Here is a 25,903-nt window from a genome sequence, read left to right as displayed (position 1 = left end):
ATCCAGAATGTGCACTAGTATTGTGTCTGTGACTAATGAAGCTGCATCTTAGTAATTGCCTTTTGGATTATTGCACACAAATGTACAGTCCCTGGATACTGCTTGTAGGCATGCAATCCACTCTGTGTACGATTATCTATTGAGCTTGTGAAAGCTGAAGAACTTTTGTCTCATTCTGGAAACTTTCGTCTAGTTGCTACATTCAAAACTTACACTTTGAAGACCAGCCACTTAGGCCCAGAGGACCAGCCATTTATGCCATCATTTAACATTTAACTGGCATATTCACATCTGATATATTTCAAAGGATAACACACACTATAAAAGACCAGTCTTCAAAATTAGTTTCTCTTATTTGTTTTAGTTCTTCAAAGGGTACAAATTAAGCACTAATGACAGCAAAAAGTACAATTATCCTTCAAAAAGAAGCACAGTGTAAATTTTTGAGCAATTTCACAAGTAATCAGCTTTTCTATTCAAAAGCTGAAGTGCTCAATGGAAAATGTATTCAACCAGGTAACCCACAAAATGTTTGGTGCACAGCAGTGAAATTTACAACCTTGTTTGTCAGAAATACTCAGCTGCTGCAGTTTAAATCAGCTGCTGCAATTTAAGCTGTGCTCTTGCGATTTTGGCTAACTTCACTCTCGGTGGGAGGGGGGAAGAAAAAAATAAAATTAAATTAAAACAGCAAAAAGTTTTTGATGACCAATTTTATGCCTGAAAGCTTCACTTTTTTTTATGAAAAATATCATCTACTCATCATATTTCACAAAGAAAGAAGACATAGTATTGCACTGGATTTGAAGTTCACTGCCAGGCCATGTGGAGCACTATTACTGTCTCTGTTTCTGTATTGGAGTATGGACATCACACTTCTTATATTTTGGTGTTCTCTGTTTGAAAACTGCCATGCTGTACGATTGAGAGGACTAATGTGTCTTACAGCTCTGAGGGACGTGCATTTTCACCCAGAAAAAAGCATGTTTTTAACGAGGAAATCTGGGATTTTTTTTTCTTGTCCACCCATGCAGGCTGATTGTGCCCATATACAATTCTCCTACCAAATTGTCTATGCCTTTGTTGACCAACACTTCCAAACCATTGTCCATAATCTCACACCTTACATTCAGGACAATGCTCACTTCCTTCACTGCCTTTCCACAGTCCCTGTCCCGTTGCCACCAGACACCATGTTTCTCACTTTCGACATGATGACCTTACACACCTATATCAACTGTGCTCATGGCCTTGCAGAATAGTGCCTTTTCCATCGCCCTGATACCAAACAGCCACCTTAATCCTCCTAGCCAACCACATCCTGACATACAATGATACTAGTTTTGAAGGCCAAATCCGTGAACTAATCGGTGGCACTACCCTGGGTTCTTGCTTGGCAACTCATTTATGGGCCATTCAGAGGAATCCGTCCTTTAAAGTCACCACTTAAAGCTACTTGTCTCATTCACTTTCACTGATGATATTTTCAAGATCTGGACTGATGGCTAGTACGACCTTTGCAACTTCCTCAATAACCTTAGTGCCTATGCTGAAACCCACTTTATCTGCTCCTTCTCAATTCAGTGAGTCACCTTTGTAGATGTTGATCTCCACCTCTCATATGGCTCCATAAATATGTCTGTTCATGTCAAGTGCACCAACCACCAACAGCACCTCCACTTTGATAGCTCCATGCCAAAAAGTCTCATTCATAGAGCTTCACCAGTGTTGAATGCTGCATCTGTACTGAAAGAAGGAGCTGTCAAGATGTGCAGATAACCTTACCAGCCTTTATATTGTATCCAGCTTATCCTTAAACAGATCTGCCATGTCATCTCTTCCTCTGACAGCATTAACCCTATTAACCAGCCACCAACCAGCACTCCTTTAATCACCCTTGTCTTGAAAACCACAACCATATCATTCACGAGGGCTTCAGCCACCTCTCATTGTGCTTGGAGATGAAGGATATCCTAATCGAAATCCTGCCAACATCGCTCGAAGTAGTGTTCCGCTGCCCACCCCACCTACAGAATATCCTTGTCCATCCCTACTCCAGTCCTGCACCTTATGAGTCACTCCCTTGTGGCTGACACAGGTGCAAGACCTATCCCATACACCCACTAGCCACCTCCTACCACAATCCAACCACAGGCTCTTCCTGCCCAATAACAGGCAAGGCCCTGTATGAAAGCAGCCATATTATACATCAGCATTCTATTGGGCTTGTCCACCCTCATGAACGGCCACATCCAAACTGTGGCAGACAGCCACATCCATCACCATTCAATTGTTGAACTTGCTGCACACCACAACATTAATGACTTCAACAGCTGCTAGTGAAGCAGCTTGTGCCACTTTCATACTCTCTTCCAGCACAAGTATCTCTGAATTACACAAGTGGGAGCAGCGTACCCTGCACTGTTGCAGTCCCCCTGACTTAAAACTCCTTTAACTTGTTTCTTACTGCCTGAACATACATTTTCCCTTACCTCTTACATCCATACCACTCCTTCTCCATCCAGATTTTGTACTAACTTTTCCCACTACTCGTCCCCTCCGTGTGGCCAATTTCCCTCCATCCCTATTATAATTTATTATTGGCTTAATCCTTCCTGTACAACCTTCAGGTTATGTAACATTATCTCAATCCTGTATATGTATATTCCACACATCAGTTTTAGACAAACATTACTGTACATGAGTCACTGCTCACAAATTCAACTGGTCTCATTGTTTGCATGGCCTCAGCTGCTGTCTGTGCACTGGCCTGACTGCACTCTCGTCTTCATATTATCAAACTTCTGTCTCAAAAGTTTCGGTGAAGTTGGCCTGCACACTGCCAAACATGCTGCTGATGCCTACAGAATGACTCCAACAGTCACCAAGTTCCCACTAGCATTCTCTACCTGCACAGACTAATTAGATCTCATCATCATCCTTCTACTCCTCCTCGATTATATATTGTTCTTCTTGGAATTGGCTTATTCTTCTCAACACTATATACACTCCTGGAAATTGAAATAAGAACACCGTGAATTCATTGTCCCAGGAAGGGGAAACTTTATTGACACATTCCTGGGGTCAGATACATCACATGATCACACTGACAGAACCACAGGCACATAGACACAGGCAACAGAGCATGCACAATGTTGGCACTAGTACAGTGTATATCCACCTTTCGCAGCAATGCAGGCTGCTATTCTCCCATGGAGACGATCGTAGAGATGCTGGATGTAGTCCTGTGGAACGGCTTGCCATGCCATTTCCACCTAATGCCTCAGTTGGACCAGCGTTCGTGCTGGACGTGCAGACCGCGTGAGACGACGCTTCATCCAGTCCCAAACATGCTCAATGGGGGACAGATCCGGAGATCTTGCTGGCCAGGATAGTTGACTTACACCATGTAGAGCACATTGGGTGGCACGGGATACATGCGGACGTGCATTGTCCTGTTGGAACAGCAAGTTCCCTTGCCGGTCTAGGAATGGTAGAACGATGGGTTCGATGACGGTTTGGATGTACCGTGCACTATTCAGTGTCCCCTCGACGATCACCAGAGGTGTATGGCCAGTGTAGGAGATCGCTCCCCACACCATGATGCCAAGTGTTGGCCCTGTGTGCCTCGGTCGTATGCAGTCCTGATTGTGGCGCTCACCTGCACGGCGCCAAACACGCATACAACCATCATTGGCACCAAGGCAGAAGCGACTCTCATCGCTGAAGACGACACGTCTCCATTCGTCCCTCCATTCACGCCTGTCTCGACACCACTGGAGGCGGGCTGCACGATGTTGGGGCGTGAGCGGAAGACGGCCTAACGGTGTGCGGGACCGTAGCCCAGCTTCATGGAGACGGTTGCGAATGGTCCTCGCCGATACCCCAGGAGCAACAGTGTCCCTAATTTGCTGGGAAGTCGCGGTGCGGTCCCCTACGGCACTGCGTAGGATCCTACGGTCTTGGCGTGCATCCGTGCGTCGCTGCGGTCCGGTCCCAGGTCGACGGGCACGTGCATCTTCCGCCGACCACTGGCGACAACATCGATGTACTGTGGAGACCTCACGCCCCACGTGTTGAGCAATTTGGCAGTACGTCCACCCGGCCTCCCGCATGCCCACTATACGCCCTCGCTCAAAGTCCGTCAAGTGCACATACGGTTCACGTCCACACTGTCGCGGCATGCTACCAGTGTTAAAGACTGCGATGGAGCTCCATATGCTACGGCAAACTGGCTGACACTGACGGCGGCGGTGCACAAATGCTGCGCAGCTAGCGCCATTCGACGGCCAACACCGCAGTTCCTGGTGTGTCCGCTGTGCCGTTCGTGTGATCATTGCTTGTACAGCCCTCTCACAGTGTCCGGAGCAAGTATGGTGGGTCTGACACACCGGTGTCAATGTGTTCTTTTTTCCATTTCCAGGAGTGTATATTAGGGTTACCTATTTTTTTATTTATTCTATTCGTTCATCTGACTCTGCATACTTTCCCATGTCTTTTTCCATAGTTGCCACAAATGCTGTTATAAACCGTAATTTATATGTATATGATCTGGCACTTCATGAACACAATAATTCTTCAGTCTAAATGTTTATTTATTAAGTTTTACATCAACATTATTGCACTTTAGACCAGTTCTTTTTGGGAATATTTTAAATACAATACTCAGATAGTATTTGCATTTGGATGACATATGATAACCATTTCAGAAAATGTTGCTTATTTGCATTGCTATAGTATCAGCCAGAGACTGTATTATTTGTTACTTGTTTCTTGTGATAGTATCAACTCGAAATTACTTTCACTGAACACATGTTAAACTGCTTCTGTAATTCTTGTACCTTATCTTTCTTTTAGCTAACCAAACTTTTAATATTTTCAAACTTATACAATAATAAGTTCGATATGTTCATATACTGATGTACATTTACATCTACATCTACTTCCATACTCCACAAGCCACCTGACGGTGTGTTGCGGAGGGTACCCTGAGTACCTCTATCGGTTCTCCCTTCTATTCCAGTCTCGTATTGTTTGTGCAAAGAAGGATTGTTGGTATGCCTCTGTGTGGACTCTAATCTCTCTGATTTTATCCTCATGTTATCTTCGCGAGATATACGTAGGAGGAAGCAATATACTGCTTGACTCCTCGGTGAAGACATGTTCTCGAAACTTCAACAAAAGCCCGTACCGAGCTACTGAGCGTCTTTCCTGCACAGTCTTCCACTGGAGTTTATCTATCATCTCTGTAACGCTTTCACGATTACTAAATGATCCTGTAACGAAGCGCGCTGCTCTCCGTTGGATCTTCTTTATCTCTTCTATCAACCCTATCTGGTACGGATCCCACATTGCTGAGCAGTATTCAAGCAGTGGGCGAACGAGTATACTGTAACCTACTTCCTTTGTTTTCGGATTGCATTTCTTTAAGATTCTTCCAATGAATCTCAGTCTGGCATATGCTTTACCAACGATCAACTTTATACGATCATTCCATTTTAAATCACTCCTAATGCATACTCCCAGATAATTTATGGAATTAACTGATTCCAGTTGCTGACATGCTATATTGTAGCTGAATGATAAGGGATCTTTCTTTCTATGTATTCGCAGCACATTACACTTGTCTACATTGAGATTCAGTTGCCATTCCGTGCACCATGCGTCAATTCGCTGCAGATCCTCCTGCATTTCAGTACAATTTTCCATTGTTACAACTTCTCGATAATACCACAGCATCATCCGCAAAAAGCCTCAGTGAACTTCCAATATCATCTACAAGGTCATTTATGTACATTGTCAATAGCAACGGTCCTACGACACTCCCCTGTGGCACACCTGAAATCACTCTTACTTCAGAAGACTTCTTTCCATTGAGAATGACATGCTGCGTTCTGTTATCTAGGAACTCTTCAAGCCAATTACGCAATTGGTCTGAGAGTCCATATGCTCTTACTTTGTTCATCCAATGACTGTGGGGAACTGTATCGAACGCTTTGCAGAAGTCAAGAAACATGGCATCTGCCTGGGAACCTGTGTCTATTGCCCTCTGAGTCTCGTGGACGAATAGCGTGAGCTGGGTTTCACACGATCGTCTTTTTCGAAACTCATGCTGATTCCTACAGAGTAGATTTCTAGTCTTCAGAAAAGTCATTATCCTCGAATATAATACGTGTTCCAAAATTCTACAACTGATCGACGTTAGAGATATAGATCTATAGTTATGCACATCTGTTCGACGGCTCTTCTTGAAAACGGTGGCCTATAGAGACATCCAATTACCATGCCTGAACCTGCTTTAACTGTGACCTTCATCCAAATTATTTCACGTTTCGGATCTCGGTCAATTTCCTTCAATACTATTGCACTTCTTATCACTATAAACACTCCTCCCCCTTCACTGTCCAGCCTGTCTCTGCGGTATACATTCCAATCTGAGTTTTAGAATGTCATTACTGTTTACATCTGGTTTCAGCCAACTTTCTGTCCCTAGTACTATGTGGGCATTGTGACCGTTTATTAATGAGAGCAGTTCTGGGACCTTTCTATAGATGTTCCTGCAGTTTACTATTAGCACGTTAATATTGTTATTCCCTGTTGCATTTTGCCTATTCCTACCTTGCCGTCTCTCGGGAGGCGTCTTGTCGAGCCTAGGGAGGCAATTATCTAACCTAAAAAAAAAACACATACACACACGTACTCCGCTACCCTAGTAGCCACTTCCTGCGTGTAGTGTATGCCTGACCTATTCAGGGGAACCCTACATTTTTCCACCCGATAGCGGAGGTCGAGAAATTTGCATCTCAAATCTCCGCAGAATCATCTGAGCCTCTGGTTTAAGCCTTCCACTCAGTTCCAAACCAGAGGATCGCGATCGGTTCTGGGAACAATACTACAGATAGTTAGCTCAGATTCCACCCCGTGAACAAGGCTTTCCGCCTTCACCAACTCCGCCAACTGCCTGTATGAACTGAGGATGACCTCTGAACCCAGATGGCAGGAGTCATTGGTGCTGACATGAGCAACAATTTGCAGTCGGATGCACCCAGTGATCTCTATCGCCAGCGGCAGGGCCTCCTCCACATCTCGAATTAGACCCCCCCCCCCCCCCCCCCCCTGGCAAGCAGACAGAGTGAACACTGGCCTTCTTCCCTGACCTTTCCGCTGTTTCCCTAAGGGGCTCCATCACCCGCCTAACATTGGAGCTCCCAATTACTAATAAACCCCTCCCCTCATGTGCCTGCTCGAACCTTGCTGAAGGTGCAGCCACATGTCCACTCACAGGCAGAGTGGGCGATGCCTTGGGGAGAGGGTGGCCTAACCGCACCCGGTACCCACGGAGATGTCTCGACAGCAGGGACAGTGGGTGAAGTATGTAACACTTGGGGTGTACCATGCGACGCACCAGACTCCCCACTGCTGCTACACTCCGAGGCAGCAGCCTGAAGACGGCTGACCACGGCCATCAACACGTTCAGCTGTTCGCGAACAGTGGCCAGCTCCTCCTGCGTCTGTACACAGCAGTCACACATCCTATCCATCCTAAGAATTCAATTTACTGATTGAGCAGTATACAGTATTATCGTTTCTTGTTTCACTTTTCATAGGTAGGCCAAATACTTCTTTTCATTAAACATCTAAGACAAGACAATAGTTGAACAAATAAATGTTTCAGACACCACAGTTTAATGTGTTTCTGCAGTACCAGATTTTTCAGGGATAGGGGCTGGCAGAATCTGAGAAGGATCCAGAAAAAAAGGATTTTTATGGTTAGGCGTGGAGGGTGTGCTTTAGCCAGGGAAGGTGTCATGTTTCTGAAAGGGACAAATAGATGGAGCACAGGTTCATTGGGGGTAGGGGTGGTGTAGGAATATGGGAAAGTACAGGGGAAATGGATTAGACACAGCATTAAGTGGTTGTAAGGGTAACTGGATAGCAGAGTGGGTGTTCAGGGAGTGAAAAGAAGGAAAGTATTGTGCTGAGGGCACTAGGATAATTTTGTGAAATCAGGATATTTGATTGTGTATAAGGGAAAAGATGTAAAATTCTGACAGGTGCAGTGTGTCAGTGGGATGGTAGGATTCAGAAGTGAAATCTAGTAGTTGATTGCTAGGAAGATGTTATAACTGTGACCTGGTGAGTGGGTAATTTGTAGAACAGCGTGTGACACAGTCATAATATCTGTGATTGGTGCAACAGGGTATCACAAAAAAAGCTCACGACCATGTTGGTCGGAACCGATGGGGTGTGTGTGTGTGTGTGTGTGTGTGTGTGTGTGTGTGTGTGTGTGTGTGTAACAAAAGTTGGATGGATAATCCAGAAGAATCAACGTATATGTAAATTATGAGACAGGAACAAAGGACAGATGACACAAGATTTAGGATGGAACTCTGCTGCAAAACTGCACAGCTTTTTATGTCGGTAAGACTACCAGCGAGCTGTCCACCAGGATGAACGACCACCACCAAATTGTTGCCAGAACAAGGTTGACCACCCAGTGGCACAACAAGGAACTGGGCGTTTCAATGGCTGCCTCACAGTCCTGGCCATTTGGATCCTTCCCTTGACCAACAGCTTCTCTGAAGTACGCAGATAGAAGTTATCCTTGCAATTAATTCTTCTCTCCCATAACTGTTCTGCCCTCCACCTCTGGTAACCCTCTGTCCCCCCTTCCTCCTTCCTATCGCTCCCTCCCAGTTTACGTCCCTGTCACTTTCAGTGTGCGTTGCTCCTCTTCAGTTGTGACACCTGCACATCGCATGCGTAGCCTGTGTACTGGCTACCCTTCCAACCTGAAAATCCTAGCTAGTAAACCAGATGCCTCCCATCCAACCCCACCGTGTCTTCCTACCTCCCACCTGTCTCTCCCTCTACAACACCCACCCACCCTGTCGAACTGCAGCACAGGCATTGTTCCTCCAGCTGATGCCATGTAGGGACACACGTGTGTGTGTGTGTGTGTGTGTGTGTGTGTGTGTGTGTGAACTCGAAGAAGGATTACTTCAGAAGCTAGCAAGTTATCTTTCTTTTTTGTGTGTGCCTGTCAGTGAGCAAGTGATTTCCATTTTTCGTGAATGGTCTGCCTTACTTGTAAAGAATGTTAATTTGTACATATCTTAATCACATTTTTACAACTGTGACATTGAGGGGTGAAGATTATATCTTCCTGGTTGGTATAAATTTCTGGGACGGTTCTGTGGAAACAATAGTGGATTGTGGGTGAAAGCATTCTAGATATTACTTAGTGTTAGGTATTGTACGAAGAGATTCTAACAGTGATTTTGAAACAGAGCTTAAAGTGGATAAAGATATATTTTTAAAATTTTGTTATGAGTTCACCTACATTACGGAGGTAAATCTGTTGTCTACTTCCCAATTAATGGCTCCTTTTAATTAACAGTTAGAATTCTGTATGGTTGCTGGCACTCAGAATCTACTTCTAATTTTTTATTATTTATTTAGATCTTGTATAAGTGCCTTGCTATGCTTTCACTTTCTTTTAGATATTTTTTAAAGAAATCAGTGCTCATTCACCAGAATAATATGGCTTACACATGGAATGTAGCTTTCTTTTTAGTATGTTTAAGAAATTTGAAATGCCCCCATTTCAGTAATGCTCTTATTGTCTCGCCCTCCAAACATGTACACACCGAATCCCACTATCCAAATTATAAAAATATTTATGGATTTTCTGAAAGTTGTTGAATAAGGAATTTATGCACTACTATATTTCAAATACAGTTTAACTTTTAAGATCATTTATTTACAAAAATAAATGTGACTATGGCATACTTTTGCAGTCCCATTGTGAAGAGGTGCTGTGACCAGATTGAAAGTAATCTCAATGAGAAGATAGAGCAAATTGTGCTGATGACTGTACAGAAGGAAAAGAAAACTAGAAATTGCGTTGCAAACAATGTTTCTGCAATGGTTTATAGTCCACTGCTCCACAACTCTAGGGAACTACTGCCTCTTTCAAATGACAGAAAGACAGTGTTTCGGTGAGTGTGTTGTATATAATAGAATAACTGATGAAGAGAGTGGTTAAAGGATTTAAGTAATGAACGAAAATAACATTTTCTTTTATGCATTTCTGCTGTAACCCATTTATGAGTTAGTTATTATAACAGAACTTCTTATAAGTGATAAACAAATTGTGAACTGTATAATGTCTAGTCCAATTTTTATCCAGGAAAGAGATTGAGAAATTCCAAGAACAAATGAGAGAAGCAATGAAGTTAGAAATGAGAAATATTATCCAAGAAGAGGTAAAAGTAGCACTCACTAACACTATTTGCTCAACTGTTGAAGTCTTGCAGAAGAAAAAATGTAGTCCTGGACGAGCAGCACCACTATTGTGTCGTAGGCTGGTGAGTCAAATTTCAGAATTATTCCAAACATCTAAATGTTACAGTGATAACTTCGCTCATAATAAGTGTTTGCATGCCTGTTCCTTTTCTTAAATACATCAGAATGTGTATGCTACTAAATAAAGACCAATAGAACTTTTAATTAATGTTCAATAGACAAGAAATCACTCTTAAAAATAATGGAAACACTAGGCATCAGATTGTGTAGCAAACTATATTGCCAATAATATCGAGTAGTACTCTGCAGTGTAGCTACTCTCTGAATTCACCCACTATATCTCTCCGAGATGCATATTATGATGTAGCATAGAACCTCAAAACTTTCATGCAAAATTGTGTGTGTGAGAGCAGAAGGAGTTTTGTGCATTTGCAATTGTGAGCAGATTAAATATCATAATGAAGAAGCAATGAGTGTTATTGTGTAGGACATGACTGTTTATTCTTTGATGCACTATTGTTTTTATAGTTCTAATGTTGTCACCTTTTATTTGGAGTCCACTTTGTTGTATATAGTGCACATATTTGCTTTTCTCTTCATTGCTTTGTGATGTTCGAATTTTAGTGAGTCATTTCACCACCACATTTGATACATTTTTGTGTTTCTGCAATTGACCCACAAGACATTCACAAATGGACGACGTCACTGTGCAGAACGAAATCACTTAAATCAGTCCACTTTATAGCACTCGCTGCCATAATGACAAAAAATTTCTCTCAAAACTCGAAAATGGTTTTATTTTTTGGCACTAGAAATACATTGCCTCTGTTCACCTCTCACCAGTTATGATACAGAATCATCCTATTGGCTACGCGGAACTGACATGGTTTCAACTTACAAGCAGCAGATAAGCACTCCTGCTACTGCCACTGGGCCTGGTCTAGACTTCAGCCACAACAGGGACCAACCAAATGAAGCAGTGCAGTTGTTAAAACTCCAACCTCATATTTGGGAGGATGGAATTTGCTCTGCCCAACAATCCAGATTTACGTTTTCCTTTGTGATGTTCGAATTTTAGTAAAAGGTAGTGAAGTTCAAGAGGTTCTCTTAAAAACTGTCAGATTTGGGACATTTTGGCTGGACCTGTAAAAGCTTTAGTTCTATTTCTGATTTGAAATAGGTGAGGGTTTTTTTTTTTTTTTTTTCATATTAAGATATAACCTATGATATTTGTAACTATGAGTAAAGGTTAATAAGTCACTGTTCATAATTATACATAGTTTGTAACCCACTTGTTCATTATCTAGAGAATGAGGATGTTGTTGTTATGGTTGTCTGAGAGATTTTGAAGCTCATTTGAATCAGTTTGTTGCTAGTTACTTTAATGTGTTGACCAATATATGTATCAGCATTCAGAATTGGGACTGTGGACTAGTCAGATTTATGGTTATGAAATAGTGGATGGCTCCTTCAATAGATCACTTGAAGATGGATTTCTTAGACTCACAGCATTCCATTTCATCTTATTCCATCTTCTCACATATGAGTTCATGCATTACTGGCAGATATAGCACACCAAAAATATTAGCACTTGTGTATCATCAAATATCAACTTTTGCGCGTTGTTCATATGTGATTTTGCAGAATATTTACGAAATACAATTTTATTATACGCAGGACTCATGGGAAATACTTGTACGGTATTATCAGTGGTTTGGTAAGCCACCACTACTTTACTATTTCATCAATAAAACTCATCTGTTTGGACATTTTGCTGCACCGAAGTGTTATCATCCTACATCAATCACTGGAGGTATGGATCTACTGTAACTGAGTAGTAGCTCATTACCAAGACCTTGCAGTAGCTTCAGAGCACACTTGTTCTGTGTTAAAAGCATGGTGTTGCCCTGTGAATTGAAGAGCAGGGTATCTGTGTGTGTTGTCATCAGCGGCTCAGCATTCATTCGCGACCCCAAGGTTCCTGAGCTGAGGAATGGTAAGGGCCAGCAGTCGTCTGTCACCATAAGCTCTGGTGGTGCAGTGGTGGAATGTTGAGTGTCACAGGGAATGGGGATCCTGGTTTTATCGCCCATATTGCAACGATGGTAAAAACCTCCATAAAAGAACCTCAATCTCAAGGTCTGCTGCGTGCCCATGAGATGGTTGGCTGTTGAGATGGAACAGTTATTAGCAGGCAACCTTTGGGGAGCGTGCTACACCTATGTTGCATAAGGCTTATCTAGGTACACAGGGCTCTGTCTGGGTAGACTTTTATTTCCCTAGCTGCTCATAGGACTGCGATGGATCCTTCGAAATTTTCTCTTCCTCCTCTCCCAGCAGAAAGAGCGGGCCCCTGGTAGCTACCAACACCCATTCAAGTAAGAGGGCTTTTGTAACCAGTCCTCCTGATTCTAGACTTATTCAGAGTGGCAGTATTTACAGTAACAGAACACACGCTACTCGCCAGAATGTGTTTTTTATAGTAAAATATTCTCGAGTGGCTCCACCAATGGGGCGTTCATGGCCACCTCCCGCTCTTCATATGGTCTTTGTGGTCTTAGTGCTTTTTTAGATGCCGGGTTGGGGATGTGCTGTGAGATCGTTTTGAGCAGGAAAATCGTGTTCCTCAGGGCAGTGTTTCACGTGTTAATTTCTTTTCCATAAACAGTATCACGAATATGGTAAGGAGTACTGTACAGTGCTCCTTATTTGTGAATGATTTTGCTATTTTCTGTTTCTCCTAGAGTTTGGAACAGTGACCCGTCAAATGCAACTTATAATGCAGAGGTTAGAGGAGCAGGCTACAAAGACGTTTTTTCAGTTTTCTGCAGAGAAATGTGTGTGCGTTTTAATCATGCTTGTCATATTTTTAATTTGCCTGGCTTATGAGGGACTCAGTTCTACATTTTAAAGACTCAGTGAGGATTCTGGGCCTTACTTTTGCTGTCGTGGTTACCACACCTGAGAGACCTGAAAGCAAGAACCCAGAAGGCACCGAATATCATAAAGTGCCTTAGCCACAGGTCTTGGGCAGCAGACAGGGCATGTCGGCTCCAGTTTTATAGAGCTTTTGTGTGTTCATGGCAAGACTATTGCTGCGCAATGTACAGGTCATATCTTACCTGATGATCACTGACACCACCCACCATGAGGGGTAAGGTGATTAGACAGGCCACAGGTGCTTACAGGATCAGCGCCATTCGCAGGCTGTAGAAACATCACTCACCATGTGACGGCAGCTCCTCAAGGTGTATCAGGCTTGTAGGTTCCTCGCAGCTCCGACTTCACCTTCTGCTCTGTGGGTACTCATCCACTTCTGAAATGCTTTTTCACCAATTGTCATAAGCAACAGTGCTATTTGGAATCTGCATGCAGCATGTGATGGAGTCACTTCATCTGGAGCATGTACAGTCCCAAATCCAGTGTTTTTACTGACCATCACATTGGTTCCTGCAGAAGCGCAGGATGATTTTAGATTTAGTGCAATACAGGAGAGATTCCGTGGCTGCATATGGCTTTAATACTTTATTTTCTAATCTTTTAAGTGAGCAACTCAATTCTACAGCTGACTTTATGGGTGGGTCACCGGTGAATAGCACGGGCGCCGGCAGCATTGAATGTTGGTTGCAGCATCGGTGTCAGCGAGCAGGCGAGAAGTCAGCAGCGGTGAACGGCAGCCATTGCAGACAGCAGTGCTGGCGGGTTACTGCGTTGGCATCGGCGGCTAGTTATTGCGTAGGGGTCATTGGCTGGTTACTGCGTTGACATCAGCTGGTTACTGCGTCGGCATTGGCTGGTTACTGCATCAGCGTCACATGGTTACTGTGTCGTCGTTGCCTGGTTACTGCGTTGACGTCGGTGGCTGGTTACTGCGTGTGTGATAATTGCTTCCTCCCCACAACGTTATTATCTTCTCCCGTCTTACATTGTGTTGCATTTGCAACTTTCTTCCTTTGGTTCAGTAGACACAACGCATGTACTCGAAACAGTTTCTCAGTGTTGTTATGCCTGGTTGCTATGGCAACTCAAGTATCTTCTTCCCATTTTTTGCTTACAATTTCCCTTTTTCTTCGAGTCCTGTCATTTGGTTGCCACGTTCTAATGTTTTCTTGGGCGACAACAGACAGTGCTGTGTTGGGTTGCATGACTAACATGTCTCTTTCAGTTGACTCATACATTGTGTATGCAACCGATCCTCTTTTATGGTCATCAGCTACGTCACTCTCACTGTTTAATTCTTCTTCGAAGACTGTATAAGGTTAAAGGGAATAATATTAACCAACACTCTATTCTTGAAATAAATCATGTACTCATAGAATCTTTCAATTCAACAACAGTATCTTTTCTAGTCTTATCTCCAAACTAACAGTTATTCTGTACAAGCTCCTGCAAGCCAACTGGTTCCAAGATAAATGTCAGAATCAACAAAACACCCATACAATTACATACATGCTGCCTTATGCAGAGCCAAGACATGAAGTAAGAGTCTATACAATACACACTTCATCTGTCTCTGTAACAAACCTCATGACACCACAAACCACGGAACATTATACCAACACTCTTTGATTTTTTGATATAAATTCCAAGGCATTGTTGGTAACCACTTGTTGGGGCTGCTTGTCTGACACAGCTCCTTGCTTCTTGTGACAGCTATCCCTCCTACACACACAGGTATGTGTGGTGCAGTAAAAAGGCTCTCTCACCCTCGTCACTAAACTATCGGGTGTTCGAGACGGTGGAGAGCCAAGTGTTTTTAGAACTTACCCCGAAATTCTCGAAACACTACATACGGAAGTTTCAAAGTCAATGCTGTAGGGGTTGCTGCTACCTGTGGGAGAGGCACAGTTGTGTAAGAGAAAAACACTGCTTACAGAGGAAATGGCCTCCATGAGTAGTTCTGAAACCTGGATAAAAAAATATTGCCGAAGAACTCCATTGATCCAAACAAATTTGTTTGCCGACCATGGGACTCATGACAGTATTTATTAAGGCTCTTTATAGAAATGGAGCAGCATCTCAGTAGATGTGTAAGAGGTGTCCATGACTCATCACAGATAAGATCACAAAGTGGATATTCATTGGTCCACAGATTTGCAGCTGTTGGAGGCACGCGAGTCCACTCTAACCTCTGATCGGCTGAATGTGTGCCATTGTTTTCAATATGTGACAGCATGGTTGTTGGGAAAGAGGAGAGCTGAAAATTATAGGGGCCTTTTGAATGAACTCATTCATGCTTATAAGGTCATTAGCTGCATTGTGGCCCTGACGATGCACTTTCTGTACAACCACTTCACTGTGTTGCCAGTAACTGTGGTGCATGTAGTGATGAGCACAGCGATGGTGCCACCAGTACATTTCTTTCATGATACAGCTGTACACAGGATGGTGGACTGCTGCTATGTTGGCAGATTTCTGCTGGATGTCACCAGGCATTACCGGCAAGAGGAAGGCAAAGAAATGACTTGAATGAATTAGTTATGTTTATTTCGTGTATGTATCCTATTGATTATGATAGCAATATACATGAAACATAAAGTCCCAGTTTCTTGTAACCTTGAGCTCGCAGGCCATTTTAATCATATTCGTGTTCAATGCATTGGAATCTATGAAGATTGCCTACTTTAGCTTCTGCAAAAAATCCACTGTGAACCAGTTTTATTGACCAAACACTGGGCAGATTTGTGTCCAGAAGGTCTCTTCTTGAAGATAGACACCCATCTATGGTATACAGTGCCTGTAAAGAAACTCCAAAGGAAACATTGACTGCTACACCTTAGCTATAAACCGAAAGATACAAAAGTAAATAATTTTGCAGGTCAAAAGGACAATGCGTAAAGCCTTCTATGGTTAGTCTAGCGAAACCTTATTCAGAATTGTTTGACAAGCCCCAAAGAAGACAGACTGTCAGTAACATCAAAGTTAGAATCCATACGCATGCGCATGACATGGAAACAAATCTATGGTAACAAATCAAAAGAAGAATTGCTGGATTCAGTTTTCAGTTGTTCCTTTACAAAGAAAAATTAAGAAGACCAGCCCAACTTTAGTTCCTGAACCACTGCAAATACGAATGAAATAGATATTAGTGTCAGTGACATTAAGAGACCGCTAATACTGAACAAATTTTCTGAGCCTGATGGAATCCATCTGAGATTCTATACAGAATTTTCTTATGACTTAGCCGCTCTCTTAAGATACTGTATATACCTTGAACAACAGTAGAACTGTAGAACATATTCTGAGCTTAATCATAATGAGATATCTCAAACAAAATGACTCCTTCCTGCCAACCGATAATCTATTAAATATTAAGCTCACTTCTCTCTAAGCTGTTTCAAATACGCTAATTACATTTCTCCTCTTACGACATAGGATACTCAGTGACACACAGCCGTCACCATTTTGGTCATATTGTCCTTGCACCGAATACCACTAATCCATTTTCTATACTCCCGCAACCTCCGGAGATCTCTTGCAGTCGCCTTTCTTTCGGCACTTGCGGAGTCACAAACAGGGCTGCGCAAAATCTCGGACACCCCTGTATTATGTCACTTGGCGGAAACACCGGCCAGTGCTCCCCGCGGCAGGTAGTGCCTAACAAAGGGACAAACCAGTCTCCACCCTACTCCAGGCTGCTCAGCGGAACGCGTCAGAGCTTTTAGCAGCTCACTGCAACATCCAGTCTTTACCTGCGCATTACGAAGAACTTAGCCTACTCTTCAACCAACTAAACTACCACGTAATCCTCTTACCCGAAACGTTGTGTGGTTGAAACCACACATATCCTCTGCATCTATTCATCTCCCAGGGTATACATTTCTTAGGGCAGACAGATCAAAAAAGTGAGGTGGCGGGGTCGGCGCATGGATACGAACAGATCTCAAAGCGAAAGTCTTATGTACGTCAAATCCTGCTGAAGAAAAAAGAGGCTGAATTCATGTTCATTGAAATAAATATACAAAGTCGGAAATTCTTGACTGGCGTCGTGTACAAGCCGCCAAAAATAAGGTCAATGAGTTCCTTCCAGTTGGAATTACATTCACTTCAGTGTCAATACGAACATGTCATCGTAATGGGTGACTTGAACATGGACCTACTAAGAGACACTCCCTCCGCAATAAACCTAAGAAGATTGTTTAGTTGCAATAGCATGAACATTCTTCCATTACAACCTACACACCATACGGCGCACATTCATACTCTTATAAACGTGATCGCAACGAAACAGACTGACAAAGTAAGAGATGTTGGTCAATCATCGGCCCTGGCCTCTCAGCACATGATGTAATATTCCTGGCCTACTCTGTGCAGAACCCAAGGATCAAATCGCGTTACATAACTTGTAGGAACATGAAACGTATTGACCTTGACACTCTAATAGCCGATTGCTCAGAAACCTCATGGCATCAAATAATCAGAGCACCTACAATCGACAGCAAAATTAATGAACTTGGTGATAGACTCACTGCCCTGTATGACAAACAAGCACCTGTGCGCACAGTCCGTGTAAGAAAATCTCCTGCTCCATGGCTGACAGCTGAATTACGTCAAATGATGACTAATAGGGATGCTGCCCACAGGCGTTTCAAGGCAGATGCGAAACCCGAGCGTTTCAAAGAATATAGAAAGCTACGGAACAGAGTGAAACAATGCATTCGCAATGCCAAAATCAGGCACGCTCGCTCCCTTGTATGCAGCGATCTGACACCCACGACTCTATGGAAGAATCTCCGTAGCTTGGGGGTCGGAAAGGCAAAATTGGAAACTACTTTTCATGTGTCAGCTAACGAATTAAGTGAATTCTTTTCTGCACCTCTGAATACCAGCACGGCTGATAATTACCGTCCACAAGAATCCCCAAACAGGAAAACTAACAACGATACCTTCCATCTAAAACATGTAACAACAAATACGGCAAGAAAAGCAATAATGAGAATCTCTTCTGATGCAATAGGCAACGATAGTATCGGTATAACCATGATTTAGAATGTGGCCGATATCTTAGTACCTGTCTTAACTGACATATTTAATTTTTCCCTCGTGAACGGAATATACCCCACTGCATGGAAAAGAAGCATAATTCGACCCATCCCTAAGATCGAAAACCCACAACTGCCTAGTGATTACCGACCAATTAGCATACTGCCTGCTGTTTCCAAAGCACTTGAATATATTGTTCATGACCAAATCACTGAACACTTGCATGAATTCAGTCTATATGACAAATTTCAATCCGGTTTCCGTAAACATCACAGCACAAACACTGCTGTAATTAAAGTAACTGATGACCTGAAATATGCCATCGACAATCGAAAGGCAACAATATTGTCGCTACTGGACTTCAGCAAAGGTTTTGGCACTGTTAACTTTGACATATTGCTCAGAAAAATGCAACAGCTTAATTTCTCTGATAGTGCAATGAGGTTTGAAAGCTACTTAAAAGACAGACAGCAATGTGTTGCCTGTGTAAATGAAAAAAATCTTCCTGGAAACATGTTTCTTTGGGAGTGCCAAAAGGATCAGTCTTAGGACCACTTTTGTTTTCTTTACATGTGAACGATATTTCCTGTAAATATCATTTCTATGCCGACGACCTCGAGCTCTACCTAAGCGTCAGACCTGAAGATGTAAACACTGCAATCGCTCTGATGAATGATGATCTGCCTTCAGTAATGACATGGGCGAAAAACCTGGGGCTTAAATTAAGTGCAAAAAAGACGCAAGTAATCTTAATAGCCCATCAGAAATTAATAAGTTCAGATTTCCGCGAATGGCTACCTCCTATTCTGCTCGACGGTACTCCAATACCATATCAGAAAACAGTGAAGAACTTGGGTGTAACTTTGGACGAGCATCTCAAATGGGCGGAGAATACAGTCGCAGTGTGCCGAAAGACGTCTGCTTGTCTCTATGCTCTCAAAAAGTTTCGGAACATATTTCCACAGGACTTGAAACGCCAGCTCGTGCAAGCATCATTCTACCGTACCTCCACTATTGTGATGTGATTCAACAAGGCATGATTAGTGAAAACAAAAGACGACTAAAGCTAACCATGAATGCCTGTGTGCATTACACCTGCAACATTCGCCGATATGATCATGTTAGTGCTTCATACTCCGAGCTAGGGTGGCTGCGGATGGACAAACTGCGTGACTACCACACTCTATGTCTACTTCACCGACTCCTCGTTGCGCAAGCACCCCAGTACCTTGCTTCAGAGATTAAAAACCTATCATGCCATCATAATCAAAACACGAGGTCACTCTTATCTGGTATCCTAACTGTGCCTACTCACAAAACAAAAACAGGAATTCTGCACTGTCACTCATGGCAAGGTCGTAGTGGAGTTGGTTTGTTGTTGACCTTCCTCACACCTTTAATGGAGCATCTGTATATGTGCATATCGCTATCCAATGACTTATGTCACCTCCGTGTACAAGTCGTATGATTATCGATGTTTAATATCACCCAAACTTCATGTATGAAGTTACAATTACGTTTGTAGCAAATCTTTAATTGGAGTCAAATTGAGGAATGGTTAACACCACACTTAGTACAATAGCTATAAATAATGTAGGAATAAAGTAAGAACCCACCGAACCCCAGACGTGTTGAAATGTTGACAGTCTCATGATCAAGACATCTACATCTACGTAATTACTCTGCTATTCACAATAAAGTGCCTGGCAGAGGGTTTAATGAACCATCTTCATGCTGTCCCTCTACTGTTCCACTCTCGAATGGCACACGGAAAAACGAGCACTTAAATTTTTCCATGCCATCCCTGATTTCTCCTATTTTATTGTGATGATTATTTCTCCCTATATAGGTGGGTACCAACAGAATGTTTTTGCAATTGGAGGAGAAAACTGGTGATTGAAATTTCATGAGAAGATCCCTTCGCAACGAAAAATGCCTTTGTTTTAATGATTGCCACTCCAATTCACATATCATGTCTGTGACACTATCTCTCCTATTTCGCGATAATACAATACGAGCTGCTCTTCTTTGTACTTTTCCAATGATGTCATCCATCAGATCCCCCTGATGCGGATCCCACACTGCACAGCAGTACTCCAGAATATGGCGGACAAGCATAGTGTAAGCAGTCTCTTTGGTAGACCTGTTACACCTTCTAAGTGTTCTGCCAATGAATCGCAGTCTTTGGTTTGCTCTACCCACAATATTACCCATTTGTTCATTCCAATTTAGGATATGTATAATTGTAATCCTTAAGTGTTTAGTAGAATTTACAGCCCTCAGATTTGTGTGACTTATAGTGTAATTGAAATTTAGGTGATTTCTTTTAGTACTCATGTGAATAACTTCACACTTTTCTTTATTCAGGGTCAATTGCCACTTTTCGCACCATACAGATATCTTATCTAAATCATTTTGCAAGTCCTTTTGATCATCTGATGACTTTACAAGATGGTAAATGACAGCATCATCTGCAAACAATCTAAGACGGCTACTCAGATTGTCTCCTATGTCGTTAGTATAGATCAGGAACAATAGAGGGCCTATAACACTTCCGGATATTACTTCTGTTTTACTCGGTGACTTTCCGTCTATTACTACGAACTGTGACCTTTCTGACAGGAAATCACGAATCCAGTCGTACAACTGAGGCGATACTCCGTAGGCAGGCAGTTTGATTAGAAGACGCTTGTGAGGAACGGTGTCAAAAGCCTTCTGGAAATCGAAAAATATGGAATCAATTTGACATCCCCTGTCGATAGCAATTATTACTTCATGAGTATAAAGAGCTAGTTGTGTTTCACAAGAACGATATTTTCTGAATCCGTGCTGACTATGTGTCAATAAATCGTTTTCTTCGAGGCACTTCGTAATGTTCGAATACAGTAATGTTCTAAAACCATACTGCAAATCGACATTAGTGATTTTGGCCTGTAAGTAGCGGATTGCTCCTACTTCCCTTTCTGGGTATTTGTGTGACTTGAGTAATTTTCCCGTCTTTAGGTACATATCTTTCTGTGAGTGAGTGGTTGTATATAATTGCTAAATATGGAGCTATTTTATCTGCATACTCTGAGAGGAACCTGACTGGTATACAAACTGGACCGGAGGCCTTGCCTTTATTAAGTGATTTAAGCTGCTATGTTACACCGAGGATATTTACTTCTATGTTTCTCATCTTGGCAGTTGTTCTGGATTGGAATTCAGGAATAGTTACTTCATCTTCTTTGGTGAAGGAGTTTTGGAAAACCGTGTTTAATAACTCTGCTTTAGTGGCACTGTCATCAGTGACATCACCGCTGTTATCGTGCAGTGAAAGTATGGATTGTGTCTTGCCACTGGTGTGCTTTATGTATGACCAAAATCTCTTTGGGTTTTCTGCCAGATTTCGAGACAGAATTTCATTGTGGAAATTATTAAAAGCATCTCGCATTGAAGTACGCTCCATATTTATAACTTCTGTAAAACTTTGCCAATCTTGGGGATTTTGCGTTCTTTTAAATTTGGCATGCTTTTTTCGTTGCTTCTGCAACAACAATCTGATCTGTTCTGTGTACCATGGGGGATCAGTACCATCACTTATTAATTTATGTGGTATATATCTCTCAATTACTGTTGATACTATCTCTTTGAAAACATTCCACAACTTTTCTACACTTACATGATCCAATCGGAAGGAGTGAAGACTGTCTCTTAAAAAAGGCATTAAGAGCATTTTTATCAGCTTTTTTAAATAGATATACTTGCGTTTCTTTTTGATGGTTGTAGGTGTTATGGTATTCAGCCTAGCAGCAACTGCCTTGTGGTCGCTAATCCCTGTATTCATCACAACACTCACTATTTGTCCAGGATTATTTGTTGCTAAAAGGTCAAGCATGCACTCACAACCATTTACGCTTCGAGTCAGCTCATGAACTAATTGTTCAAAATAATTTTCTGGGAAAGCATTCCGTACAATTTTGGCTGATGTTTTATGCCTGGCACTGGCTTTAAACGTATAATTTTTCCAGCATATCGAGTGTAGATTGAAGTCACCACCAACTATAATTGTATGAGCGGGGTACTTATTTGAAATGAGACTCAAGTTTTCTTTGAATTGTTCAGCAACTATGTCTCCTGAGTCGGGGGGGGGGGGGGGGGTTGTCAGTAAAACAATCCAATTAATAGTTTAGTTCGGTTGTCAGGTATAACCTATACCCATACTATTTCACATGAACTATCTACTTCAATTTCGCTACAAGGCAAACTACCTCTGACAGTAATAAATACTCCACCAACAACTGTATTTAATCTATTCTTTCTAAACACTGTTTTATCTTTGAAAAAATTTTGGCTGAACTTATTTCTGGATTTAGCCAGCTCTCTGTACCTACAACTATTTGAGCTTCAGTTCTTTCTATTAGGGCTTGGAGCTCCGGTTCTTTACCAACACAGCTACGACGATTTACAACTACAATACCAATCGTTTCTACAACTACCTTACTGTGTTTTACCTGCCCACTTTCTGACGGACGCCCTTTCTGTGGTTCCCTGAGACCCTCTAATCTAAAAAGCCACCCAGTCCCTTCCACACAGCTCCCGCTACCCATGTAGCCACCTCCTGTGTGCAGTGGACTCGGAAACCCACCACCTGATGGCGCAAGTCAAGGAATCTGCAGCCTACACGGTCACAGAACCGCCTGAGCCTCTGATTAAGACCCTCCTCTGGGCTCTGCACCAAAGGACCACAGTTGGTTCTATCGACGATGCTGCAGATGGTGAGCTCCGCCTTAATCTCAGAAGCAAGACTTGCAGTCTTTACCATTTCCGCTAGCCAACCGAAACCAGACAGAATCTGCTCCGATCCAAAGCGACACATGTCATTGGTACCGACATGAGTCACCACCAGCAGTTGGCTGCACCCTGTACTCTTTATGGCATCCGGAAGCACCCATTCCACATCCGGAATGACTCCCACCGGAATGCACACAAAGTGCACACTGGCTTCCTGCCTAGAACTTGCGGGCCAAGAAGCTTCCTCTGGAACAGGGTGGACGACTGCATCCAACTCATAGACATCGTGAGCCACAGATAACGCCCGAAACCTGTTCATGAAACGAACCGGGAAGGCCCTACGTTCGGCCCCATGGAAAATTTTTCGCTGCCTGCCAGGCTTTGGAATGATCTCACACTGGACCACGGGTGAGGGGTCAACCTCAGTGCAGGCAGTACCTGGGGAGGTCACAGCAGTGGACCAATCAGAAGACATGTTGGACGTGCTCGACATCCCTCTCATCCCCGCATCAGATCCCCCGCAGTGACGCGCCTTGGCAGCAGCCTCAAGCTGTGTGACGGAAGTCAACGCAGCCTGAAACTGTGAGTGGAGGGTCGCCAGCTTAGCTCGCATCTGCACACAACAATCACAGTTCCCATCCATTATTGCACTCCTCCTGTTTGAAGCTCATAAAAATATGTAACAAGCGAACGGTGTACTTGCCTTAGTAGTAGCAGAAACTAGTGGTGCGCTCTTGCTGACTGTCTAATTGACACTGAGCTGTTCTAACCAAAAAAACAAAAGCCTGCATGATACGAGAGTCAATACAATGGTCGATAGCAACGGCGGTACTGTACACTACACTGTTTTTGAGATAAAAGGTTGTGCCTAGTAAGCACTTGAACACACGAGAAATTACAAAAATAAACTATTAACAACACAGCTAACTCAAAATAAGTCGTCCTGTTTTAAGCTCGTAAAAATATGTAGGAAGCAAACGGTGTACTCTTCTTAGTAGTAGCAGGAACTAGTGATGTGCTCTCGCTAACAGTCTGACAGAAAAGTTTGTTATCTTTCTGGTGAATTCTCAAGCTACAGCTCTCTCTCTCTCTCTCTCTCTCTCTCTCTCTCTCTCAAACACACACACACACACACACACACACACACACACACACGTACGCACCTGTATGGCAGCGCTGTGCTGTATGAATACACTGTGCCAGGGCTACAGTTCTGACTAGTTTTATTTACGTGAGGGATTGTGTTGGATGGGGTATGTGAAGAGAGGAGGAGGTGGAGAGCAGGAAGGTCTGTCGTGGCAGAATATTATTCATTGGCTGGGAGGGAGTCAGCAGTATGTCGAATAGGAATGTAGGTGGGAGAGACAGAATATGCACAAGATGAGTCTGTGACATAGGCATTTGCACCGTTGATTTCATTGCAGTACGTGATGTGGCTTACAATGGTGTTGAGGATTGGATTGGGAGGAGTAACAGAAGAGAGGAAGGAAAGACATTCAAGGGTGTATTGGTTGGACAACCCTCATCTACATAGTTCAGAGAATCAGGTATTGAGATGAAAAATCCAGATGGACTGAGTTTGGGAAGTAGCCATTGAAATTGAGCTTTTTGTGCTCAGCAGGGTGTTCTACACTAGGTGTAAACTCTGCTGTTAGCCACAGTTTGGCAGTTGCCATTCTTTGGGTGGACAGATGGTTGATGGAATCAGGCCCACATAAAATGCCATGCAGAGCTTGAAACACATCCCATATATGACATGTATACATTCACAGATGGTACTACCTGTGATGAAATAGGGTAAGGCTTGTATGGACTGGACTGTATGGACTGGAGTAGGATGTGCCAGATTGATGTATTGTTCAGCTCTCACACTGGCTTCTTCCACATGGGTATGAAACACGCTTCAAAGCATTGGGTATGAGTGTGCCTGTAAATGACACAACACGTCTTCTATTCAGTTAGTTGTTATATTTGCACATAAACTATTTGCATTTTACCAGGAATTTCATTACCATATGTGTATAACAACTAGTTCTTTTGTGTTACTTCCCACTTTTGTTGACAACTGCTATATACTGGGTGATCAAAAAGTCAGTATAAATTGGGGGGGGGGGGGGGGAACCAAGTGTACAAAATGTCTGGCAGATGGCGCTGGACAGCAATAACTGCGCACGACAGTCGTGTATAAAAGGAGCTGTAATGAGAGAGAGAATCAGATGCGCCAGCAGTCGCAGCATGTTAACATTACCAGAAAAGGCACTTTTAGTGAAGCTGTATTATCAGAATGGGGAATGTGCTAGTTCAGCAATACGATACTATTGCCATAGGAAGGGGATTCGAATGGCTAAAGGTCCGTTGAGAAATGCAGCTGTATCGAAGCCACGGGTTGTTAAAATGATAAAACCCGTAGTGGCCGACCGAGCACAAGGCGTAATGCTGCTGAGACAGTTCAGGAAGAAATGGCGACTGTAGCGGGTTCATCTATGCACGGGGAAGTAAGTGCTCATGCAGTCGCATGTCGCACCGGCATTCCATACACTACTGTTTGGTTGGCACTGAGGCGTACCCTCCGATGCTATCCCTACAAAATCCATCGGCATCAAGAACTGTTACCTGGCGATTTAGTGAATCAGAGGCCATTTTCAGTGTGGGCATTTAAAAAAAACGGCGGATGATGATGATTGGTTGAGTAACGTGTTGTGGACCGACGAAGCTCATTTCACACTCCAAGGGGCTTGTCAATGCCCACAACTGCAGAATGTGGGTTAACAAAAATCATAGAACTGTCGCGGAAACTCCATTGCACAACGAGAAAGTCACGGTATGGATTGTATTTACC

At 42.9% G+C, this 25,903-nt stretch overlaps 1 protein-coding gene across 10 annotated transcripts in view; it reads left to right on the top strand.

The window, feature by feature from the left end:
- The window catches only part of LOC126273149 (kinesin-like protein KIF22), a 277,787-nt gene that overhangs the window by 215,324 nt on the left and 36,560 nt on the right, over positions 1-25,903 (top strand). For all 10 annotated transcript variants that reach the window (XM_049976670.1, XM_049976690.1, XM_049976635.1 and 7 more), the window contains 2 exons: positions 9,801-10,001; positions 10,193-10,370. In XM_049976670.1, the coding sequence (XP_049832627.1) occupies positions 9,801-10,001; positions 10,193-10,370 (379 nt within the window). The remainder of the gene's footprint in view (positions 1-9,800; positions 10,002-10,192; positions 10,371-25,903) is intronic.

This window comes from Schistocerca gregaria, chromosome 1 (assembly GCF_023897955.1).
Source record: "Schistocerca gregaria isolate iqSchGreg1 chromosome 1, iqSchGreg1.2, whole genome shotgun sequence".
Lineage (NCBI taxonomy): Eukaryota > Metazoa > Arthropoda > Insecta > Orthoptera > Acrididae > Schistocerca > Schistocerca gregaria.
Note: the sequence above shows the minus strand (reverse complement) of the source record. Positions and strands in the feature narration are given on the sequence as shown.